The following is a 26,385-nucleotide window of genomic DNA, read 5'->3' on the forward strand; positions in this document are numbered from 1 at the left end:
GAGTTCCGCCACCACAGGATCTGCATCAGAGGAACGTCGTCGACTATACTGTTCAAATTTTGCCATGATTCCACAATCTTGAGTAAAACGCTTTTTGTCGATTCGTTCCACCCTAAAATGTCGACCTTTACACCATGCTGCTGTGTATGACTTATACTATAACGAACAAAGATTATGAGTGGCCGTTCAAACGTTTATAAATAAAGTCACTTGCTAGTCGTACATTGCAAACTTACCTTGGTCGCGCAACCCCGAGAGTACTCCCACTCTTCCTCAGTCACTTCGTCACCGCATTGTTGTGCGCTTTTCAATTGGTTGTGCAACCATCTTCAGCTCATGAAGGTTGGTAGGCTCTCCAGAACCGCTGGATAGTGCATCGGTGGTCGTCTTCCCCGTCTCCACTCGATTCGTGCCCTTTGTCGCTCTTGCTTTGCATCCTCATATTGTGAAATCCACTTTTGCATCACTGGATTGTGAAGCATGCAAAATCGGTTGATTTTAGCCTCTAGATCTTCCGTCATCTTCTTCTCAACACCGAGATTGCACATGACAATCCCAGATATGCGCTCATCATCTATGGTTCGCCATAGCGTGTCCCGGGATTTATCAAATCCGTCTAGCCACTCTCCAATGTACACTAGGGACTCTGATACCAACCAACATTCTGCCATGCTACCCTCCGGACGTGCCTTTTGACGCACATATCCCTTAAGCGTTTTCATGAAACGTTCTAAGAAGAACATCCATCTGAAATGAACTGTGCCAGCTATTTCCACCTCATCAACTATGTGAACAAGAAGATGCACCTGAATGGTTAGCATTGTAGTAGGAAAATGTTTCTCAAACATGCACACAAGCTCCGCAGCATTTAGTTTGGCGAATGGTATGGAGTCTACGTTGATCTCCTTTTGTGAGATCCATTGCACCAGCTTTGCAAGTTTGTAGATTGTGTTACGGATGTCGAGAGACAAACATCCCTCAATGGCAACCGGTAAAATAAACTGTAAAGTATGTGCAGCAATGATATTAAAGTCCACATTTTATGCAATGATATTAAAGTCCACTATGAACGTACCTGACACATTTTATGCCAATCGTGTGACTTCAAACCGGTAAGCTTTCCTTCTTTAGTAAAACACGTTCGGAGCGAGTGCATTACGCCAGTGGGGGTTCGCAAAGATCGAATGGTCTCTTTTACTTTGCGTTCTTGGGCTCCTGTGAAAATCCATGGTGCTTTAGGGAGTTTTATCGATCCATCAGACGCTGTTTGCGGCCAATATTGCTCCATACGATCCACATTTCTAAGGTCAACTCTGGCTCCCAAAGTATCTTTCTTGCCGGTCAGATGGTCCCATAGTAGATTACCCACATTCTTGAATATGTGCATTGGATCGAGCAAGTGATTGATCATGAGTCGGGGCGAGTATGGTAACTCGTACCATAGAGATAGTCTCTTCATCCCTGGAGGCAATCCGTCATCGCACATCTCCTTCTTCTCTAACCATGCTTGTGCAGACATCCTTGGTGTCTCTCTTCCCAAAAAGCCATCGCGTAACACATGATTCTCTGGAAGATACGCTTGATGACCTTCGTAGATTTGCTTCTTCAGTGAGGGTGCCCTACGTGCATTCAGTCTAGGTCCACATGTGACACATGCTCTGTATCCGCTTGTTTGAAGCCCTGCATGTATACACATGATAATAGATCAACTATGGGAAAAAACAAGATTTACAGTGTCTGAGTGAGGAGTGTCAATAGATCACCTGAGCATTCTGTTAGCCCAGGATAGTCATGCATGGTCCACATTAGAATGCCTCTGATCAAAGCATTCCGTCGTCCTGTGTGTCGGCTCATATCCACCACCTCTATGCCAATCCACAATTGTTGTAGCTCTTCCAACAGTGGGCGAAGATACACATCCATATTCCCCACTTTATATCGCCCTGGCACAATCAAGCTTAGCCATAGGTGCCCCTTCTTCGTAGTCAACCACGGGGGAATGTTGTAGTTGACGATGACAACGGGCCATACACTGTAAGATGTTGATCTTTGACCAAATGGATTTACGCCATCCATAGCCAGGCCTAAGCGCAAATTTCGAGCTTCCCTGGCAAAATCCGACCATGTTCCATCTATATGTCTCCAGGCTACGCAATCTGCAGGAATTCGTAGCACACCATCCGAAGATTTATTCTCCTCATGCCATGATGCTAGGGCGCTCCATGGACTTACATTCGAAGAAATGCTTGATGCGAGGAAGCAGAGGGAAATGTCGTAAAACCTTTTGTGGAATTTTTGTCCCGTGGAGATCTACTCGATATCTTTCGGAATCACATTTCGGACACTTCTCCATGTCTATGTATTCCCCTCTGAAAAGAATGCAGTCATTAGGACAAGCGTGAATAGAATTGTAATCCATCCCCAACTTTCGCAAAATCTTTCTTGCTTCATCTCGGGAATCTGGCATCACATTGTCAGCTGGTAGTATGTGCTCTTTCAGCAATCTACACAACATAAAAATATGATACAGTCGTGTAAAAATCTATCAGATCATTATACATTTAGAGTTTTATTAAAGTAAACTAATTGTAATAGATCACCTGAAAAGGGCTGTGACGCTAGTGTCACTCCATCCAAACTTTGCCTGCATGTTGAGAAGAACCAGGAGTGCTTTCAATCTAGACATACGTGCTCCATTATACAATGGCGTATCGGCTTCACTTTTCATATCATCATAGATAAGCCTTTCTGAATCCATGATCGTCTCGATCATTTCATCAATCTCGGGCTCAAACATTGCCTCGTTGGGAATGTGCTCTGCATGATCATCCCCCGAGCTGTCAGAGGCTACATCTTGTGGCCTCACATATGCTGCTTGACCAAAGCGCCTGCGAACACGTCTATTGGGTTGCAAGATTGCTGCTTGTTGGCCAGCGTCAGAGTCCGACGAGTTATAATTGGCAACAACTCGATCTATAATAGATGGATCGAACTCGCCAAATTCGCGAACGTGCTGCAAAGAAACACGTCTTGTCCGTCGCACATCATGCTTGCATTGATTACAAGGACATAAGACCCTCGTTGAGAGATAGGTGTTTCGGTTGGACGGTCCCACATCCTCGTCACTACTCATAATGAGGATAAAAAACTTATAACCTGGACAACAAATTTAATATTCTATTGGCATTCTTCGTCTTATCTCTCTCTCTCTCTCTCTCTCTCTCTCTCTCTCTCTCTTTACCTCACATTCTCTAGTCATGTCCAATCCCCGCACACCTCGGTCTAGAGGTGCACGGAGATCAGAACCACCGGGTTATAATCTCGTCTTTATTGGTCAATACCTATATTTGTGGGTACAAGAAATCTACACACCCACGTCTACATGATACTGCATGTAGTGGACAAAACCCCTTTGCCTCTTCTCTAGCTGTAGCACTTCACAGCATCTTAACATCTTTTCACAGTAGATCTTTGCACTGTTCGTCTAACTCTAAACCCTAAACCGTAAGTAATTCTTGCGTGGACTCGATCTAACGTAAATAAGTGTAAATCTAAATAAACGTAAATCTAACTAAAAATAAACATAAATCTAATTTAACGTAAGTCTACATCTAACCTAATCTTTAACGTCTTTTGGGATAGTTTCCTACGACGTTAAAACTCTCTTCTTCTTGTGTGTGTGTGTGTGTGTGTGTGTGGGTAAACCTAAATAAACCTAAGTCTAATCTAATATAACATAAATCTAAATCTAACGTAAATTATGTTATATTAAAAACAAAGAACTAAACTAACAGGGATTATAAGAACCTTAAAACTGATTTAACACATAATTTTTCACATAACTCGGCAAGAGTTGGCATTCTCATCACTAAAGATGTGAGAGTTAACTTCCGGCGGTGACGCTGCCTCATCTCCATCCACATCTGACGACAGCAATTGGCCCTTTAGACCGTTCTTGCTCTTGTTACTAACTTTGAAGTTGCTGTTGAATGACTAGAGGTTGTCTAGATGGTCATTGTGTCGGGGATGTAGTGACTCTTGCCGCCCTGAAGATCCACCTTCTTCCCTATCTTCTGAAGACATTTCACCAGTACTTTTGGATCGACGGAGCCCACCATGAGTAAAGGCAGCAATACCCTATATTCCATTGAGGGCTTTCTTCACCCGCTTCATGCAGGCATCGCAGTCTATGGAGACCTAAATCTAATCTAATATAACGTAAATCTAAATCTAGCGTAAATAAACGTAAATCTAGTTAAAAATAAACCTAGATCTAATTTAATGTAAGTCTACATATAACCTAATCTTTAACGTCTATTAAGATAGTTTCCTACGACGTTATAACTCTCTTCTTCTTGTGTGTGTGCGCGTGTGTGGATGTGTGTGCCAATAAAAAGAGATAAATGGTATAACCTTTCTATCACCCATGCCAAGTATGATAGATTGATTATGCCATTTCCCTCTTGAATAATAGGTCTTGAGTTCAACTCCTCGTCGGCTAGATCTTTAGGTCTTTTAATTTTAATTAGTTTCCTACGACGTTAAATTAGTTTCTCTCTCTTTCTCTCTCAATGTGTGTGCGTTTTTTTGGATCGTATGCATGTTTTCTCTCTCTTTTCCTCTTTCAATGTGTGCATTTTTTGTTTATACATGTTCTCTCTCTCTTTTCCTCTCTCAATGCGTGCGTTTTTTGTTTATGCATGCTCTCTCTCTCTTTTCGTCTCTCAATGTGTGTGTGCATTCTTTGTTTATGTATGTGTGTGTGCGTTTTTGTTTTTGTTTGTACTCTCTCTCTCTCTCTCTCTCTCTCTCTCTCTCTCTCTCTCTCAAAAACACTATGTGTGTGTGTGTATGTGTGTGTGTGTGAGAGAGAGAGAGAGGGAGAGAGAAAGAGGGGAAGGGAACATGAGAATGAGGAGAGGGAAGGAGCATACCTGGCTCTCCTTCCTCTCCTCGTGTGTGTGTGTGTGTGTGTGTGTGTGTGTGTGTGTGTGTGGAGAAGAAAAAGAGAGAGAGAGAGAGAGGGAGAGCGTTACCTGCTCCTTGCTTGAGGGCGCCGAAAAACTCAGATCTGAGATTTGAGTTTTTGGGCGCGCTCGGTTATTTTTTAGCACAGCCGACGTCGCTATGAGCGTCGCAAATTTACAAAGTCGCAAATTTCTTTGTAAATTTGCGACGCTCATAGCGACGCCGGGATTTTTTTTTTTTGAGCGTCGCTGTGTGAGCGTCGCTAATATGAATAGCCTCTTGTAGTGTATGATGATGGTTGATTTTTTGATTGCTGAAGAATACGATACGTTTTAGAGTAGCAAGTATAGCTTTCTCAATAATGCTAGTTTCTTAGGCCAATTGTGTGTATTTTGTAGGTAGTAACCATATCTAAATCATAGACTACAAACTTGGCTAGATATTGAGTAGTTTCTATGGGTTTCTAGAGGTCATAATGCTAAACCCAGTTTTTTCATGTTTGCTGTATTTAGCACTTTATCATTGCCCCCAAGGTTCCACTTAGTAAGAGATCCATTATCCTTTTGACATGCTCCATGGCTCCTTTTGAATCCAAAGGCCCAAAGGGAACTAAGAAAACATGTATATAGTATCTGTATTGAGCGTGACTATAGAAACTTTGATGATAGGTCCGCAGCATGGCAAAAATGCAACTTTTTTGTACCTAATTTTTTTGCCCAAAAAAAAATTAGTGAGGTAAAAGAAACCATATGTTTTGATCACAACCCATTGAAGTTAACGTGGCATTTTATCTTTTGTCCTACAAGAATCCCCACTCTTACTTATATGCAATCAACCATAAGAAATTGCCGTTTTGAGCAAAATGCAGTAGTCCATCAACTTTGGAGTTTCTCATTTTTTCCATATGTAGTAGTTCTTGAACTATAAGCTCATGAAAGAATTTTTCAAAATGAGTGAATCTACTATGGTTTTGGAATTTTTTTCCAAAACCCTAAAAGGACACTTTTATGTCCTGTTAGGTTACCATTGTAGTGTTAAGGGCATGCTATCTACACCGGTTGACATTTTAGCTCGTTGAGCTCTCATCTCAAGCCAGCTCTTCAGATACATTTTCCTCATCTGTGAGATTATTCACTTCGTCTGCCACGTGTCCCTTAGTGTCTCCGTCTTGAGGACCGGTCACACACTTGTTCTCAATAATGCAAGGGGAAATTCTAGATAGGTAATGAAAAAGCTTTGGATTTGAATCCCACTGTACAGTGTACACAATAGCGATATTGACGACATTAAGGGTCGAACTCATACAAATTAGTAGCCATCAGTTGTTGCGTGGAGGATGCGTTCGGGGTCCACTGTAATCGGCATGGAAAACTCTTGCTTCGAATCGAACAGCAGCTCCTAAACGTTGCGTCCTTTGCAAGCCTACTTTAGCAAAAGCAGAACTAGAGGCTCTATATTGGGGGGAAGAAGAAGAAGGTGAACGATCAGAAGACGAATTCAAGGAAGTATTGACTGTGCTGTTTAATTCGAGAACAGCTCGAGCTGGAGAAGCTTCATGAGCAGCCTGAGGGACTCCAATATTAATCTGCGGCCTGAAAACCACATGTCTGGTGTTGCTTGGAGCGGCCGCAACGTCATGCCCGCGGCCGTCGCCAGTGCCATACTTTGTTCCATCCATCATGACTTCTGTGGTTGTGCCCGGAGCTTGTGTAACTGTGCCTGGAAATCATTCAACTGACAAAATCAGGCAATCCATGGCATCTTATTATGCTCTTCAATGCTCACTAAAAAGTAACTACTGATACATGACAGCCATCATGCTCATTTGAAGAGTAATAATGATCCAAATTATATCATCGATCAACAGTCACGCAAACACATGACAGTCTTTGAGGAGGATGGCTTTAGAGCATGCTCAATGAAAACACCAACAAGCATTGCTAGTCTAGGGTTGCAGTGCTTGTTGGAGAAGGAGATATATTGGTTGGTTTCTAGTTCTCCACGGATATTGTTGTCCCACTGATGGTTAGTTATGGTGGCCGTGCGTACATGAGAGGACAGTCATGAGTTTGATTGCGGCCGCCTGCGGGGCGCTTGTGACCACAGAACAAGAAAGGCAGAAAATGAACAGTCCAAAGTACCTTCTTTGTAACGAGTGAATTTGGGCTTGAGGCAATATACCACCTCCATGGAGCTGGGTGCACTTGAAAGGAGAAGGAGAATCTGCAAAAAAGCAATCATGATGCTTATAGCAAGCCAGGAATGCATAATGGGCGCCGGGAAGAAGTGCAGGTTGCCAAAGCCTGCTGCCTCTTTAAGAACTTCATTGATTCCTATAAGTTAAGTCGCTAAGCTAGCAGCGGCAAGAGTGGTGGTGCAGGTGTAGTGCTGCTAGCGATGTAATGATGCATAAAGGCTAGTAGGCTTTCACATGAAGTTTGATTTGATGTGAAAGGCTGATCAAAGTAGAGTATAATCAGCCGACAAATTGTACCCACATGGCGCAGGCCTTATCAACCCCTTACGATATATATATCTCTGATGCAGGCTTGCTCGATTGAGAAAGAATTAGGGCTTGTAGGCTGTGAAGGGATTCACTTATGTAGGCAAATTCTAGAGAGAGAGAGAGAGAGAGAGAGAGCGAGACCTCAGCAGCTCAGCTCGTTCCACACGCTCCACGTGGCAGCATGCTACAGCCAGGAATATGGCAACTTTGTCGTCCCGTAGCATTTCGGTCCCTTGTCACCCTTGATTGAGGCCCTATTGAGGGGGGCATGCACACGTACTCTCCTTTCCACTACGTTTCCACTAAGCCATAAACATTGAGAGGATGCTATTTAGAGGTGTTTCGCACAGAGCATGGGTTAACCCCCGCTGCCTATGTCACCAATGTCGGAGTATGGATTTCTCTACCCCCGCCCTCTCACTATAGCTCTGCCAAAAGAGGCGGAGTTACCTCAACCCCCGCCACTTGGCTAATTTACAAGCACGAGCACAGGTTGCAAGGCTCAAGCCGCCAACCAAGCAAAGGTTGGGAGCTCTAGACCAGCAAAAATTCCTCAGAAAGCAAAACAATGTGCGAAAAAGAAAAAGGATAAGCTCACACCTGAAGAGCAGCAAGCCTAAGAAGAGAGGAGGAAGAAGTATAAAAATGACCCTCCTCAATGGGTCAAACAAGCGGCTCATCCACCACTGCCAATAGCGCAAAAGAAAAGGCGATGGAAGCCTGGAACAGTTGCTCTACATGAGATCCACAAATATCAAAAGAGCACGGAGCCAATAATACCAAAGGTAGCTTTTTCTCGGGTGGTAAGAGAAGTAATGGACGAATATTCAGATTCAGTTACACATATCCAGCGTGCAGCTCTTTTGGCTTTACAGGATGCCGTCGAGGACATTCTGGTGCAGTTGTTCCAAGATGGTGTATCTTGTATGGCATGCAAAGCGAGTTACATTAAAAAATACAGATCTTGCTCTAGCGCTCAATCTGAGGAATGAAGGGTGCCTCCATAAGAATTAGTTTTCCCATGTAATCTATGTTTATCAGATTTGTAATCTTTCGATATAATATAAACAACTCAATGTTCTCTCATTCGGTGTAACTCTAATAGTTAATTGTGTACTTTCTATTGTTGAAGTATTTGAATTAATCAAGTAGTTAGATTTCACCTCCTCGACCATCCAAGCACCCATCTGACGTGGGACGCCCACTGGTGAATAATTTGTGAAACGGAGCCATTTCGGGTACATACGGAGCCCATGGGACGACCAAAAGCCACGGCTATGACCAACGACGCGGAACGAGCCGCAAAAAAGCCCTGTGCGCCACGGTGCGCATGGGACAGTTTTGACCTTAACAACGCGGAACGGGCCGCAAAAAAGCCCTATGCCCCACGGCGCGCATGGGGCAGTTTTGACCTGGTCAAAACAAAACTACCCCATGCGCGCCGTGGCGCACAGGGCTTTTTTGCGGCCCGTTCCACGTCGTTGGTCATAGCCGTGGCTTTTGTCGTCCCACGGCCTCCGTACGCACCCGAAACGGCTCCGTTTCACAAATTATTCACCGGTGGGCATCCCACGTCAGACGGGTGATTGGATGGTCGAGGAGGTGTGAACGCGTTGAAGAAAAAGATTTATTGGCCAATATGTGCAATAGAAAAAAAAAGTACATGAAGTGACAAACAAAAGACAGAAGACAAAATTATTGTATATTGCTCTGGATATTACATCATGGCTGGTTGGTTTTCTTGTAAATTACATCTTTTGGTATAGGGCGAATGGCCGACTTGACACCAAAAGTTTTGACAATCTCCTCTGGGTTTGTCACCCCTTGACCTAGGCTTAAGGCACAGTGGGAGAGGACTGACTCGGGGTGCTTTCCAGTAAAAGCATACAATGCGGCCTCTCGATCCACCAATATACACTTGTGAGCATTAAGGATAAGGGAATCTTCAGCAAGGATGGCACTTAATGCCTTGCACTTGAGCAACTCTGTAGAACCATGCTTGGAGAACTCTGTGTGTGCAACTCAAAGAACGGATGGCCCAGATGGCCAAGGTAGTGCCACAGGGAGCTATCTCTACCCATAGGATTGTTGCGTGAACCTCCAGTACGCATTGCAAACTTATCAACATGGTATGCGGTCTACAAAACATTTTAAACAACTTCAACACTTGCTATAGGAAACAATTTACTATCGATAAAGTTAAAAAGTGGATACCTCAATTTCCTCATCTATCTCCTCAAGAGTTTTCCTTGTAAGGTCGATGCTAGAGCGATCTTCTCCACCCATAATGGTCAGCGGCTTGTGTGGAAGAAAAGCGCTCTCCGGGATGCTTTCATAAAATGAGGCAAATAATTTGATTTCCATAAGTGTATTTGCCACGGTTTGTACCAAATTTTGTTTGTTTTCACTAGGGAGGAATGACAGGCTTGGTGGGAGACCTTGGTCTTCAAAGTCAATTTGAAAGTTGACCTTCTCTTGCCTTCCACTGGGATCTTTCATGCCCGCGTAGATAGCAAGCACTGAGAGCGACTCATCTTCTGTGAGTCCTAGTGTCTTTGCAATGTCATCAAGGAACAAAAAGTGACGACCATCCACCACCACTGCATGCAAAGTGAAAATTTGGAGGTCAGGAGCTTCTTCCAGCACCTCGTCTTCCTCTATCATCCCATTTTCCTCCTTAGTGGAGCTGGGATCTTGCAAGAGGATAAGTTCCATAGACGCTTCAGCCTGCTTATCAACCTCTTTAACAAATTCATTTGATTCCTCCACAATGGTTACAGGAGGTTTCTTGTCGGCCTTTTCCTTTGATTTTCCCTTCTCCATGCCCTCAAGCACAAGCAATACCAGAACCATGTCCCAAGAGATGAATTGGGTGCCTATGCACCCCATGCCCAAGTCTATGAGGTCATCCTCATCCTCTATCCTGTAGTCCTGCTCAATAAGCCCTTTTATAAACCGCAACAAGCGATAGAGAAAGTTTTTGTCAGCCGCATAGTGGTGTTTAATAAAATCCACTGGCAACCATGCCATGTTAGATCCCTCAAAGACTATTGCATATTCTTCCATGTGCTCCATCATGTAGTCAAGAAAGCTCTGGAATCCCTCTATATGAAGGTTAGCAGTGGCATGCATGTCGATCGTCCCCTCAAACACACTGACTAGTTCATGTGTGCAATCTGCAATTCCTATCTTCTGTAATTGTGTGAGAAGTGCATCAGAAGATGTTGCCATGGGTCTGTTCACGAAGAAGATGGGAAGAGAGCTGAAAGCTTGTGTTTTGTGAATGCGAGAAATGAAGTTTAAAACCTACAAAGTGACTTTTATACTCATCACTTTTTTAAAGCACTTAAAATTAACATCAAATTAACTTATAATTATTAACAAAATCACGCGACAAGCATTGAAAGACACCAACATTGAAAGTCTTCACGCTCGAAACTAAAAAACTTGCATATTTCAAACTTAATCTTGAACAAATTAAAAAATGAGACAGAGATTCAAAATGCCATATGTATTAATGGGAGGGAAATCGTTTTACTTACAAGCTTTTACATTAATACATCACGAAAAACCAATGTTTTCACACAGAAAGCTCTTCTCTTTCCTAGAACGAACAACCTTTTCATTGATTACAAAAACATATTGATTGGGCAAGGTATATTGAGATACTCGCGAAGGTGACTGAGATTCTAGTCGTTATTCACCGAGATGTCATGAACTGCATTATTATGGAGGCATATTTGCAGATCAATTAATTCTCTAGGAGCAACATCAGAGTCTAGTGCCTCGATCCCATTCTCCCTTCGTCAGCTTCCATCTTCTGTAGGGAAAGACAATTGACAAGCTCTGCTTCGCAATATGTAATCTGCACACCACATTCTCAGCAACTACAGAGCACTTGATTGTATCTCCCTGGTGGTTGACCACCTTAGTCTGCCATCCAACTGCAAGAAAACTGTTGATCGCACTTTCCCCTTTGCAAGTCCACATTGTTGGTGTCCTGTGAACACTCTGCAGTTGAAAGATAAACACGAACACATCAAGGGACATAAACCAAGTTAGGGAAGCTTTATAGGAACCATAGGTGCACTTCATCATTGAATACACATCCGCCTCGATTCCCCTTTTGGTTGTTGTGATCAAGGAACTATCAAGCTTAGGCCATTCCATACTCTGCAAGGCTGGTGGATGAACTCGAGAAAGATTACCATACCCAGTTTGCCTAGGCGTTACATGAGTATGGTTATAAAAAAAAAGTCCTGTGAGACAAGCTCCACGGATGGACAACGAGCATAGAGCAGCTTGCCAAGGTCAACGTGGATGGCCTCAAAATTTCCTATGAAGGACTCTAATGGCTCCCACTCTACAAAATCAGATGGGAGTACATCTGCAAACATGAACAAGCAATGAAAGACTTATAGACATCAAAGCAATATATACAACACAAGTACAAAATATACAATCTAAAAAATTGACAGAGGGGTGAAATTACAGTTTGCAGGAAACCTCAATGGAGCCATTGTTGTCTCTAGCTTCAGTTGTGAAGCAACTTACACATGTTGTACCTTTGCAAGACGCTTGCCATCATGGGTTTGCTTGAACTCCATGATCCTTCCCTTCCAATGGTGTGCTCGAGAAGCCATGTGTCTCCTTGAGACCTTGTGTGCACCTCTTGAGCTGGGCTGCATTGTCACCCACATCAATCGTTTGAACTCCATCGTCACCCAACATCCACTGTCGTCTTGTACATTGCTACATGAAATGGAGTCAATGACACTCCTAGGTCGTCGAGTACCCGATGATGCCATGGAGAATAGTGGCTTTGCGAATCCTTAGAAGCCTCTAAGGCACATGGATGATAACGACCTTTCGGCTTCTTGAAATATCAACTTGCACACACAAGCAAAGACATCCGCAACATCTGCATGGATGATAACAACCGAGATAGAAACCTTTCGACTTCTTGAAATATTAACTTGCACCCGCAAGGAACTGTGGGAGGCGAGACATGAGCACCAAGGGAAGGTGATGGAAGGATCAAGGGATGCCTGTGGAAGGAATTTGAGGATCTAAAGGACATTTGTAACATTTGCATAGGGCATTTGATGACAAAGCATTGGTGACATTTGGCTTCAGCTAGTAGGCATGGAGGCGGAGGAGGTGATAGTTGCTAGGGGCAGGAGGTAGAGCACTGACACCCACTAGAAAATATATATATCATCTAGTAGCGGTGGAGGTGAGCATGATGTAGATGTGTCGCAGCTCTTTACATTCTTTAATGTGTGTTGATATAAATGGTGAGTGAGAGTCCTATGAGACCTCTTACAGCTTGCCTTGCCAAGCCTTTCATAATGCATCTTGATCACGTCTATGCCTCTACTTGACTCTTCATGCATGTTGCCTCTCTCTTCTTCTCTCGCTCATGTGCACTATCTGTTAGCAAAGTTAGAAGCTTACTTAGAGTCCATTTTTCACAAGAGGGGGTCAAAAGTTAGAAGATTACTTAGAGGTGTTTTGATCCCTGCAAGCGCAATTGTGGAAGATTAGGTACGGATGGGCGATGGGTCACTCTGCCTAGTCTCATAACTCCGCCCAAATGGGTGGAGTTTGGCAAACCTTATCAGTGCAAGGGATTCGAGGACGCCCACTCATGAGTGTGTGAAACCAAGGTTAAAGAGGTAGAGGGTGCGCAGATAAGAATAGTGGGGGTTGCCAATTAATTGCAACACTTGCTCATGCAAAACGCCTCTTTTATCATACCTCTTATATCCAATGTTAGAAAAGAAACCGGAGTTCATTGTATATTTTTTAACTGAAATTGTAAATTCCCTGTTAGAGTTTGAGCTTGCCTTTAAGAAAACCAGGAAATTTACACAAGTTTTAGTGTAATTACCGGCCAAAGCTTCAAATATTGACCTTAAAACCTAGAGAATTTCAAGTTTTCCCTTATTTTCATCGGTTAGGAAAAATGTATTTTTCTAGCCCTTCTACTTGTAGGGAGGAGCCCATTTTAAAAATTCCTTTTAATAGGAACCTTCAAAAGATTCCTTAAAAGGAGACCTCTCTCTCTCTCTCTCTCTCTCTCTCTCTCTCTCTCTCTGCGCGTCTCTCTCCATAGGCTAGGCTCTATCTCTCTCTCTATCCTAAGGCAGGAGCTCTCTCTCTCTCTCTCTCTCTCTCTCTCTCTCTCTCTCTCTCTCTCTCACACACACACACACACACACACACACACACACACACAAGTTGTGTGGTGCAGGACTGGCCACGAAAGAGGCTAAGGTGACTAACAGTAGTTGCAGAGTGAGTGAGGATTTTGTTTTCAATTGTACGAGTCGACGAAGTTGCAGCTGGACGTATTGGCGTACTTGGTTAGACTGATGTCTTGCACCTTACAAACGCAACGGATTGAGTTCTACTCCTACCCTAGACACCTTTTATAGGTTGAGGACCCTCAGCACTAAAGGGCACGGATATTTAATGAGGCCAAGAGGTGGGATCAACGGTGAGGGCCGTGCGTACAAATCTATAGGAGGTTTAAGGGCTCAAAAAAATCGGTGTAAGGTGTCGCGCGCGGGATTTGAACCGGGGTTGGGGGCCATGCAAGGCTTGTCGCTATCCAAGACTCCCGTGCGCACATGTTGACCATGATGCCAAACATATGCATGATAAGTAAACGCGGACAGGCTCCCTGCTTGTTCAAGTTTACTTTTTCGTGTCCTAGTTTACTCTGGGTCATTCTACGGCTATGCGCTTCCCGATCTGTGTGTCCTAGTTCCCCTGTCGTAGTTCCCACCGCTTGGGCTTAATTTAATCTCCGTGCCCTTTAGTGCTGAGGGGTGAGGACCTCGGAAGGGGAGCGATGGTGAGAATGAATATAATAGTGTACGAGCCAATAGGGGGTACCCAATTTGGGAAACAGTCCTTGGGAAAAATGTGTCTCAGCTTAATATCGTGACGTTTTAAAGGAGAAATTCCGCCCCAAAAGAGAGAGAAATAGAGTAAAAATACAAAAAACAACCTAATTTTCTAAAATTTCCTCTTGTCAAATTCAAGGAAAGGAATTTTGTATGTTTGAAAAAATGATTTTTCCGGAACACTGTTGATGATTTTATGCTCCAAATAAGAAGCGAGAATAGCAGGCCTGCGCAAGATTTCAGTTGCATCGGGCGGGCTTAGGTAGTGGAAGATTGTGCCAGGTACCAGGAAGAATCTCATTAGGCTAGTGCAAGTCAAAAAGCTCCTAGATTTTTGTTGCGGGGGATACCGAGCAGATGGAGGGCAGGTTCTAGATACTTGCCTGCACTCCGACCTGCAACTAGGCAAGAGGGTGCAACAGGTTTTGGTCCGACTGCAATATTCGCAAGCAGGCAAGGGATTGAGTGATGCGACTGAGATTCTCAGAAAATGATATATATAAGTTGTAGACTGTAGTGATCTCAAAAAATTCGGACGCGGCTTGATTTGGGAGCTTTTAGAGTCCACATTTTAAAGCCAGTGTGGCCAAGCACTGAGCAGGCAGGTGGCGTGGCAAGGAAGGCATGGCACGACCGATGTTGATGGCTGGCAGACAGAGACGCGCAAGGGGTGGAGGGGGACCGGGTTTATACTTAAAGGGGGTGCGCAGCCAGTCAGGTAAAACAGGATCATCTGCAGATCGTTCTGCAGCCAATGGATAGGCTTAGAAGTGATTCACAAGCAGAAGACAATCTCCAAGGGAACGGAAATCAAAAGTTGCAGAGAGGGTGTGAAAGGAGTACTTGAGACCAGTACGGAGGATCCTGCTAAGGATGTGCTTGACCGTTGATAAATCTGCTGATACACAGAAGAAGCAAGTTGTCAGCGATGCTGTGGCAGGAGGCGAGAGCTTAGGTGGCAGTCAAGTAGCTCCTCTTCTGACTCTCAGAAAAAGCTCGTTGACGACATAGGAAATTCAGTCAAACTTGCCAGAGTAAAGGGAAAATTACCAAAATACCCTTCTAATTCGTGGAAATTCCCAAAATACCCCTCAAATTTCAAAAATTCCCAAAACAATATTTTGTCACAAATTCCCAAAATGTCCTTCAGTTTTCCAAAATTCCAAAAATACCTAGTCGTAAGATTAAATTTCTCTAAAGATAAAAATAATTGTAGCTTTTCATAAGAAGACTTATCGTCAATCAATACAAGATGCTAAAACTAGAATTTGAGTCGGTTATGTATGTTATGTAGGCTTTGGAGATGAATTGCTTCATTACTTTTAGAAATAGTTGCCCTTTTTTGCAAGGTAATTTGTGACAAATTACATGCTAAGCACTCAAAAACGGATCTTAATTGTCAAAAAGAATAAACATTAGAAAATCTTGAACAATCCAACCAAAATAGATATAAGGGTATTTTGGTAATTGTTGAAAATTGAGAGAGGTATTTTGGCAAGTTCCATAAATCAGAGGGGTATTATTTTCCCTAGAATAAATGAAACAGGGCAACAGGTTCAGTAGGATGTTGCAGTAGTGGCCTCGAATGTATAAGAAGACACGTTGAAGTCTCACAGTGCTTGGGCAAGAGAAAAATGCGAGAGCAAGGCAGAGGAATATAATTTTTTTAATAGGCATGTCGTGTTGTCTGATTTTTGTGGTGCAAACCATACAGCCTCTCTCTCTAGTCTTGTGTGCATGACCCAATAGTACCATTCGATGGAAGCTCAAGCTCTCTCTCTCTCTCTCTCTCTCTCTCTCTCTCTCTCTCTCTCTCTCTCTCTCTCTCTCTCTCTCTCTCTCTCGTTTATCTATAGCGGTAGATGCAACAACCGTGGAGATGATGATGACAAGGTGTTGCGCTAGAGTAGATCGTCTTGCAAGTGATGGTGATTAGATGATGAGCAGGATGAAAGATAGTTCATTTTTGCTGGTGATGGTAAGGAGTGCCATTGCTCGATAGAGCAGGAAATGGAGGTGGGGCAGGGCAAGAGGGTACCATGTGATAGCATGTGGTTACTTTCCACCTAGGACAATGATGCATATGATAAGGTTTCATTCCATGATGTTACCCTCTAGCTATGAGTGCTCATATAAGAGGCTTGTAATCTCTCTTTTCTAGTGTATAACCAAGAGTCCTTTTAGAGTCTACATCGAGAGTCTCTCTCTCTCTCTCTCTCTCTCTCTCTCTCTCTCTCTCTCTCTGTGTGTGTGTGTGTGTGTGTGTGTGTGTGTGTGACTACAGACACACTCACACCCCATGAATTCTACTCTCCCTAATCCACCCTAACGCTTCGCTCCCTACAAATCTCACCTTACTTTCATGCAATCCCAGAAATAGATCTCACATGTAATGCTTTGTTTTCCCACTTCACAACTATGCAATGTATGAAAAAGGCATCCCTTAATAATGTTTAATGCCTTCACTAGGTGCCTAGCATTCCAACTCCAACCATACAGAAAGATGCCACATCGGGCTCCAAACTATGGATGTCATACATACAATCAAACAATCCTTGGCATCCATCTCTGATAGCAAGTGTAATGACCAGTCAAACCTAGCTTGCCATTGGAGAAATATTGGGGTCACTTGAGGGCCTTATAAGAATTGAGAAAATATCCAACGCAACCAATGGCATGGAAGGCACCGTAACGGAGATATTTTTCAAAAACTATGCATAATATATGAACCTAATTTAAAAAAAATATCAATTGATAGAGAAAAAATATATTCTTTTAAAGTATCTCGCAAAAGTAATCTAATGATTATGATTTTGTAGAGTTTCAAGTAAAAGAGAAGCTTTCTTAGATTCTGCTCATTTAAAGTAGCACTCATAATAAGGAGATACAAGAAAAATAAGAGAAAACTTGATCTCTTTACGTTTCCACCTTGTCGTAGTCTTCTCTCTCCGTTAAACACTGCAAACAACTTCTCTATCATCTATAATCTTCATGACTTCCATGGAAAGATCAAGAAAGCCACTAGCAACTATTGAATTGTCATTGTTTCAAATACTCTTGATGAAAGAAATCAATGGATACCATTTGCGGTAACAAAAGGCTCTTGGATATTACTTCGGATATTACTTCAATCAAGAAAGAGAAGAAGAACAAGCTCAAATGAGTTTTTGGCTTCATGGAAAGGAAGGATGAAAGACTTTAGAGTCAATGAGAATAGAAGAAGTGTTAAAGAAGTTCTTGTTCAGCATGTATATATGCATAGAGAACTTACTCTAAGTGAATGGCCTGTCTATCTTCCCATAAACAGACCAAACTGTCAGTTCTTTTGATTTTTCTTATGCAAGTATTAGGTAGGACAAGTCTTCATTTTGGTTTTCTTTCGCCTTTTGCATATGTTTATCCTTCCTCCTTTAAAGAATGGCAATCAATGGAGTGCATTATTGGTGTTTTTAATGCTTACCATTCATTATAGGTGAGCAGCAATATCTAGGAAGAACAAACAGACAGCTTGTTGAATTGGGAGTCTTTTTTCACAATCATTTTTTTCATGTGGGAAATGACCTCTCTTCTAGAACACTAGAATATATCTCTTTACCAGCATTCACTAGCATTGACTGGCCTCTTCCAACAAGTGGGATTAGTGAAGCTTTTTTTCTGAAACTTTTTCATGAAGTTCAAAAAGGACTGAAGCCGGTAGAATAGTGAAAATCAAAATATGCATGCCAATTCATGTCTTTATTGATTTCTTTGCAACCAGTGAGACCATTAGATTGAAGAATACCATGTTGGTTTGCAACAATACCGACTTTGACACTATTTTGGAGTTTTTGGATAAGGGATGGGATTACAAAATCAAGAAAGGAATACAATGCAAAGTAGATTTGCAATCTGTGAATGTTAAATACATGATTAAATCCCAAAATTTTATTTTATCATTTTATTATCACCGAGCTCATAGGGTGAGAGGTGCTTGGACACCACTTGATCAAGATCTCGAACGCATGCATGAAAATCAATTGAAGCAAGTGGACGTTTGGATGGATTCATGTCATAATAATCAATATCTAATTCTCCTAAATGATTTTCTCATGTTAAACTGATCATTTAATATGGGGAAGTGCCAGGGGAGAAAAAGGTAGAATATTGGTTAAGCTAGCAGACCAGCCACAGTAGGGATCCAAAGGAGGGAAAATAGGGATCCAAAGGGGGGGCCATCTGCAAAAGAGCCATGTGCAACAATGGGCTAAAAAGACCCTAAGGTTCAGCCCATTAAGACTTCCAAAATGCTAAGGTTCCAAAATTCAAAGGTTGTGTCCAAAGGTCAACCATAGGGGAATTGGATGCTTTGTGTGTGTCCAAAAAAGTCTTTGCACATCCCTACATAGGAGGGGGCGAGCCTAGCATGTAGGGGATGAGAGAGAAAGCCACACACACACACACACAAGCTCCCTTTACACAAAGGGAATGAGGGACACATGTCAGCTCCCTAGGCCAGATGCCCACAAGGTGTACCCAATTCCTATTGGATGGCCTTGGAGGTGGACCAATGAGAATTAGGCTAGAGTAAATCTAGTTTAATTAATTTAAAAAACGCTTAATAAAAGAACCAATGATAATTAAGTCCTCTAGAAGACTATTGGACAGTCTCCCAAGGGGTCCAATGAGCATTCAGCAGCCCAATGGCTTGCCTGATTCCTATTGGCCAGGAGGCAAAGGGGTCCAATGAGAGTTTAGTTGAATTATTAAATTACCTAAAGCTCTCACAAAAGGGGAAAGGGGGACACATGTCAGAAGGCTATCACTTATGCTGCTTAATAGTCATTGGCTAGCCCTAGGGAGGTCCAATGGGAGGATAGCAAGAGCAATTAGCAAGAGGGCTCGCCCAAGAGAGAGGGGGCTTATTTTTGCAAGGCATTATCACACACACACTCACACAATCTCATGTGTGAAGTAAAGAAGACTATCTCTTCCCAAGCTTTAATGGAGAGCTCATCAGCTACTCCAAGCTTGTGAGATAGAAGCCTACATCGACACACTCTTGGCATGTGGATGCAAATCCAACCAAGATCCAAGCTTCAATGCATGATCTCCTCTACCATGCTAATTACTAAGCTAAGCTATGCTAATATGAGTGATTATGTGAGGAGACGTACATCTTTCTCGTAAGATACTCCTTCTTCCTGTCAATCTACTCTCATACCCTGCTAGCTCTTACCATCTTTGAAGGTGTGTGAGGTCTTGGGTCTAAGACCGGGGATAATTGATGTTGTGTTTGCTAAGTGTTTTGCTTAGTGCATGAAGCTTTCATCTTCATTGCACTAGCTAGTCTTGAAGGAACACAAAGAATTGTATTGTACAATGTCTCTCTTGATGGGAGAAACCATAATACAAAGCCTTTTGGAGGGGGGACCGGCTCCATGCAAACGGTCCTCAACTGTTGTCAATAGCTTAATTTCTCTCTCTTTTGAAAGTATTGTTCATGCTATCTAACTAGGTGTTATGCTTTTTGTTGCTCTCTCCACCCAAGCACTCTTGTAATTCTCATTAGGAATCTATTCTAATGAAATGCCCACTATGTTCATGCTAATTTCCGCTACACACAAGTTTTTAGGCCATTAAAAGAACATTTGAAGAACATTCTTAACAACTTTTCAATGTAGATCTCTAAAAGAGGAGAGAGCAGAATAAGCTGTGAAAGTTTTGAACATGACTTTATTCACATTGTTTCAATATAAGTAAGTAATTCATACAAAACATTTGATATAAAATATATACAAATCCAAAATAATCTAGTCTTTTTTATGTTCAATATCTAGATTGTCATTTTTAATTTTGGTCTTCTTTTCTTCACTTTGATCTTCTATTTTAGAGATCTTCAAAATTGTGGAGACTGAATCATTCTAACGTTGGGATCTTGGTAAAGCGAAGTCACTGGTTTGAGGATCTAATATCTCCCAATCAATGTCTTCCAATCCATCTTGTCGAAGATCTGGAACATCCTCCAAATTCAAATCAGCCTCTTCGATGGTGCTTCTTTTTTTTTGGTACGCCTTTTCCAACTAAGCTCTTCCTCCTTGTCTTCGTCAGAGGTCTCGCATGGGCCTTTAGGCTCTTCAACTTTGGAAAAGTTCTTTTCTTTTTTCCAGCTTCTTATTGAGATTCTATCTACTATATCCTCGATCATATCCATTCTAAACTGGAGCAAATCAAGCTCCGTGTAATCTTGCATTGGTATCTACAATGAAGTTAAACGGCTCCATTAGCAAAAGAAAATGAATTTGTCTTTTTCAATTTAAAGTTGTAGTTCTTACTTTTTTGTTTCATCTTCATGACCGTATAAATGGCTCAGAAGTGCTTACGTACTATACAATAGGTACCAACCACACTTGTGGCTATCTTCTTGTGTAGGTGTCTACAATGTTTATAGTTTCTCAGACTAAAAACACAAACTGATCTTATGCTCAAAATAACATTGTAATTCATGATATGTTGAGTATTTCTTACACGGATACTTCTATGTGTTGTTTCTTTGAGAAACATACCTCCTTGGTGGAAAGACTCAATTGCAGCAATTACAAGGTTCACATGACTGGGGAAAAAAGTTAGCACTCTTAAAATATCGATTTTCACAAAAACAAATACCTTACTTTTTTATTTCGGGGTGGATAGGTTTTCGAAGAGAGTTGAAGTAGAGTGTGTATTTCTCTTGGATGTCTATAATTGTAAGGCTCAAATGTCTCCTATGTAGATAAGAATAACAAAATTCATTTTGTGAGATATTAGCTCAATGGAATATATTTGTAACTTACCTTGAGCAATAAGGAACTATGACCAATCTCACTGTATCTAGACAATATGTAAACCATGGAAGGAGTTCTTTTGGAGCCTTCCTTGCATTGAGGATTTGAGAAATTGCACAATCTAAAATAAAACCGCTAGATGAAATTGTTCATCAAGTTCAGACTTTATAATACTGCAAAACAATTCTAACCATTAGATGTACATCCATCAAATACGTAGCAACTGAAATCTAGCTACTTCGAGAAAAGAAATTACCTTGCAGTGAACTGAACAAAAGTATCCAATAGATCTACATCTCTACTATTCAACATTTCACTTTCTTCATTTGTTAAAGTATAGCCTTCTAGATGTCCTTGGTCCGCCACAACCACTTTGACATTCTCTCCCAAACCTTCTAATCTTTTGATCATAAGGTTCTCTCGATGAAGGATCATTAATTGTTGAGCTAAGGTTTGTTGTTTCAATTTATCTTCTTCCATTCTTTTGAAATTTTCCAATTCCTCTTGATTTAATCTAGTGTCCTTATCATGTGTTATATCCTGAATCTTCACTCTATCTTTAGGTAGCCTTGCTGGAGGAACCAATAGAATATCTCTCATTTTTTTATCTACAAAGATTGGTTCATGCCGAAAGTTTTCAAACTTTGATCTAAGCATTGAGAGACTACTAAAATCTTTCCACATGACAGTAAGTCTATGTGCATGAGCAGCAAGAATATGTGTGTCATTTAAATACTCTATCAGGTAGTCTTCACAAGCTCCTTGAACACACGCTAAAGCTATATGTCCCCATCTCAATCCCTCTTTACATTTGTCACTAATTTGCTTAACTCAAGCAAATGGAGCTTTTGGAATACAAAAGGTTACTTTATCTTGCTCCTTTCTAATCTTGCTAAGTACACTTATGCTTTGTGAAACACGTCTTTGTTGAGCTCTAATCAAAGTCTCTGCAGATGATTGAATATTGTCTTTTCGTTGATCCATTCTCTTTGAAGTTTGCTTTGATCTAGCCATGAATTTGTCTACAAACAAAAAACCAAAAGAAATAATCAAGCAAAAAAATTGTTTTGTTGATATAGTTTTTATGATGTTTTTCAAGCCGGAATGTACCTATCGTGCAAAAAGCATTAGTCCTTTAAGATTGAAACTTCTTTTTGGGCATAATAGGTATGTTTTAACCCCGCCCTCTCCCCATATTTTGCTCCATAGTAGATGCACTTATTGTGCAAAAAACTTGAATTTGTTAAGATTTGAAAAGCCTTTTCGGCATAATTGGTACATTTCAATGTTTTAAGAAAAGTTTTTATTTGAAATACCTTACCCCCCCCCCCCCCCCCCTCTTGGCACTTCCCCTTTCCTCAAATTTGGAATGTACCTATTGTGGAAAAAACTCAATTCTCTAATTTTTTGAAATGTCTTTTTGGCACAATGGGTATAGTTCAAGTTGTTGAGAAAGTTTCTTTTGAATCCCGCCCCCCCCCCCCCCCCCCCCCACACACACTACGCTTCCCGAGTAAATGTACCTATTATGCAAAAACCCAATTTTTCCATGATTCAAAATGCCTTTTTGGCATAATAGGTATAGTTCAAATTTTTTAAGCTGTTCCTCCCCTCCTAGTCTTCTTAAACCTCCCCTCTCTCTCGATGTTTATTTCTTGAAACTCTTGAAGCTTGCCAAAATCGAAAGAGAAAAGAGAATTCCTAAAATCCTCTCGATTTTTAGGTCTCGCAATAGGCAAGGTTTAAGAATAGGGTCTCTCTCTCTCTCTCTCTCTCTCTCTCTCTCTCTCTCTCTCTCTCTCTCTCTCTCTCTCTCTCTCTCTCTCTCTCTCTCTCTCTCTCTCTCTCTCTCTCTCTCTCTCTCATCCAAGATAATGCTCTATGTAATGTTTGGGTGGTACAGTTTGAGATTGCATAGAGAGCACAAGTGTTTCCATGAAAGAAGCTTAACTGGGATTTCTTGTGTCTAAGAAGTACCTTTGTAATGGTATATATGATGTCAATAAAGGAATAAGATTTTGAATCTCTGTCAAAATACCACTACAAGCCCATAGAATAGTGCCAATAAGCAAACATTGATTGCCCCTCAAAAAACAAGACAAGCCTCGCTAGGCACAAACATCCCTAGACTAACAACCTGTTTTGCTCCAAAGCAGATTACCCTATACATTTTAAAGGAAAGGGCTACTAGGTCGTATGTATATGTGAGAGAAAGATAGACGGAGTAAGAGATTTTTTCTGTCTATCGTACGGTGCATCAAGCCAAGCCAAGCCAAACCATGTGCGTCCAAGGATGAAGAGAGGCAAACAATGGTGTAGAAAATGGTGGGAAAATATGAAAAAAAATCATATCTTTTATATTAGAAGTGTCGCCACATCGGGCAGCATCACAATTGAGCTAGAGGGGATTCCGCAACAGCAACCACTTCATAGAGGTTTCCTACATGTTAGCCTTGCAAAAGCCTATCTGTGCACATCAAAAATTGCCTTCTTTTCTCTATCGTTATGGTCTTTGCCTTTTAAAGCCGATTCTTTCATGGTCTCTCTCTCTCTGTCTCTTTGTGTGTGTGTGTGTGTGTGTGTGTGTGTGTGTGTGTGTGTGTGTGTGTGTGTGTGTGTGTGTGTGTGTGTGTGTGTGTGTGTGTGTGTGTGTGTGTGTGTGTGTGTGTGTGTGTGTGTGTGTGTGTGTGTGTCCTGCCCAAAGGGCAAAGGCTATAGAGATGCCTTCTCTTTTTGCTGACTAAAATATAAAAAAAGATTGAGTTGTATTTTCAAGCATTTTTTGATAGGCAAAAAATGCTGATTGGTTGAAATAAGATAGTGGGTACTCATTTAAATGAAGAGTCTGTAAATCTACTGATAACATGTCTTGAGTTTTGAAATATGAAGTAAAAGCTCATTTTCTCTCATTTTCATAGTCACCTGTGCTAGCTAGGTGTTGGCATAGAAAGGCTAGTTGCTTCTTGCTAGTGTCGGCCAACTGAATTTGCTAATTGATCTTCAAGCGCTTCTTTGAGAAGAAGGTGCCATTTTGTCTTATGTGCAGGGCTTTAACAATATTATCCCTGACCACTAGGAATTCACCAATGAGTTCTTCCACAAGGGAAAAAAGCATCTTCTCTGTGAGATTCACATGTGGAAAATCGCACAGAATAGCCGTTCTTCTCCCATAAATTATACAAAGGATTTGATAATGCAACAATAATCCATAGTATATAAGTGATCACCTCTTTCCTCACCCATGGCTTCTTCGCGGGAGTGTGGTGCTCGTAGCTGTGCACCATGCGGGTAGACAGCAACAGCAGCTCATAGCAACATGACACACACAAGTAGCATGGGTGGGGGCGGAGCGATGCTATCGCTCTCCGATGAGAATGAGCGCTTACGTTGTGATAATACTATTCTTTCAGCTGACACACATGAAAAAAAATCATCATGTATGTCCAGCACCAGAATCTATAGGCACAAGGTCAAGGTTCTCGAGTGTTATGTGGTCCTAGTCACGGGCAAGCAAGCCAACTATCCTCGCAGGCGTCTATCTTTCACATGCCTAGCTCTTAAAGAATCCTTGCTTATCCCTCACCTTGTATGAGTGTTGTGAAGTCTAACATGGAATCCCCTACATCTAGACAAACTTGTGCACGGGCAAGCAAGCCAACTATCCTCGCAGGTGTCTATCTTTCTCATACCTAGCTCTTAGAGAAGCCTTGCTTATCCCTCACCTTGTATGAGTGCTATGAAGTCTAACATGGAATCCCCTACATTTAGACAGACTTGTGTACGGGAGAATGGAAGAGCATTGGTTAGTACAAGTAGTGCAATAAATACCCTTTGCAATTCCAGTATCAACGCATGCTCCACAGTTTTCAGCTATGGCGGGAGGGCCAACCTAACCTTGCCATGCTGCAAAACACCTACAGCACTCTGGAGTTGGGAACCTCCAATTCTGCAGTGTTTAATGTGACAAGTTGTAGTATTGCTCCACCAACAAGCACACTCTCCATATCAGCTACATCTAGTGACAAGGCACTTGAGACCAGTAATGGTGCTAAAGATGTTGTCGATGGCAGCGAAAAAATCCCATCGAAGCTCTTTGCAGTGCCCTTCCAATCGACCAGGAAACAAGTGCATGAAGATGATGAAAAATCTCATGATGATCAGCTTGTTCTGGATGGAGATGCATTGATGTCAAAGAGCTCAGTCACAACCAACTTGACTTTATTGAAGAGTGTCAGAACTAATTATGAGCTTGCCTTGGAGCTCAAGCAGCCCAGTATGAGCTCCACTAGCTCCACTAGCTCCATGCAGGCTCCTTGGCTTAAATTTAATGTTTCTAGGGATGAGCAAGTTTACAATTAATTTCATCTTTGTTGTCTAGATTGCAATTAAGTGGAGAATTCAATAGCAACCGCAAGAGATTGGGGTGTTTCCATGCTTTCCTCCTTGATTCCATGAATGACGATGTTCTTTGAGTGTTTTTTTCGTTCGTGCAATTTTTGAGTGTCCACATTCTTTGCTTGGACAACGGCTTGCATGATAGGAGATGTAGAAATCACATTATCCTTACATATATCAACCCATGATTTGGATGCATTTCTCATCTCACATACATCATGTCGTATTGTATCTAGATTTCCTCTTTCAATACATGATCACTCTCAACTTTACTCAAGCACTCTTTCAATACATTCATGTCAACAAGAGAGCGTTTACATTCTTGAACTTCGTTCTCAAGATGCATCAAGAGTGTTGTTTGCATTTTAAGAATCTTCTTGAGGTGCTCATTCTCCACAATGAGAACGCTTAAAAGTTCCATTCTCCATTGCAAGTGCGTGCAACTCTTCACCTTGCTTGTTGACGGTTTTGTGTAATGAGATCAAGTAAGCCATGATCATTGCTTCCGTTGTTGTAGAAGATGTGGTTAGATTAGCATCCAAATTCCTTGGAGATTTTACATCATTCTCCATGGCGAGTGTGGATTTTCCACACTTGCGAGTTTTGTCTGACATTGCCTTCAAGTCGGCAACAAAAACGAAAAGTTTTGACTGTTTTTTTAGTTATGAGATGCTGTTACAGCAAAGCCTTCCATTACACACAAAAATTATGTCTTTACATCAATACGTAGAGGGATTTGTGCTCTTCGATTGAGGCTATAGATCACCTAAATCGGAGTTCAAATGAGCGAGTTATGACCAAA

At 41.7% G+C, this 26,385-nt stretch overlaps 1 protein-coding gene and 2 pseudogenes across 1 annotated transcript; 1 reads left to right on the forward strand and 2 right to left on the reverse strand.

Moving 5' to 3' along the window:
• Positions 1-5,887: 5,887 nt before the first annotated feature.
• Positions 5,888-7,433, reverse strand: LOC147428650 (uncharacterized). Its single transcript, XM_086497607.1, has 2 exons — positions 7,110-7,433; positions 5,888-6,687 (listed from the first exon to the last, which is right to left on the reverse strand). The coding sequence occupies exons 1-2, from the start codon at positions 7,234-7,236 to the stop codon at positions 6,287-6,289; spliced, it is 528 nt and encodes a 175-aa protein (XP_086353733.1). The 5' UTR covers positions 7,237-7,433; the 3' UTR covers positions 5,888-6,286.
• Positions 7,434-20,395: 12,962 nt separating this feature from the next.
• LOC147428651 (uncharacterized) lies at positions 20,396-21,599 on the reverse strand (annotated as a pseudogene).
• Positions 21,600-21,870: 271 nt separating this feature from the next.
• LOC147428652 (uncharacterized) lies at positions 21,871-25,547 on the forward strand (annotated as a pseudogene).
• Positions 25,548-26,385: the final 838 nt, after the last annotated feature.

The sequence above is a fragment of the Adiantum capillus-veneris genome, chromosome 23 (assembly GCF_014529385.1).
Source record: "Adiantum capillus-veneris isolate H3 chromosome 23, ASM1452938v2, whole genome shotgun sequence".
Classification (NCBI taxonomy): Eukaryota; Viridiplantae; Streptophyta; class Polypodiopsida; order Polypodiales; family Pteridaceae; genus Adiantum; species Adiantum capillus-veneris.

Coding starts and splice junctions, on each gene's coding strand:
- LOC147428650 (XM_086497607.1), bottom strand. CDS start 7,236: ATGCATTCCTGGCTTGCTATAAGCATCATGATTGCTTTTTTGCAGATT. Junction 6,688..7,109: donor ATTCACTCGTTACAAAGAAG/GTACTTTGGACT, acceptor AATGATTTCCAG/GCACAGTTACACAAGCTCCG.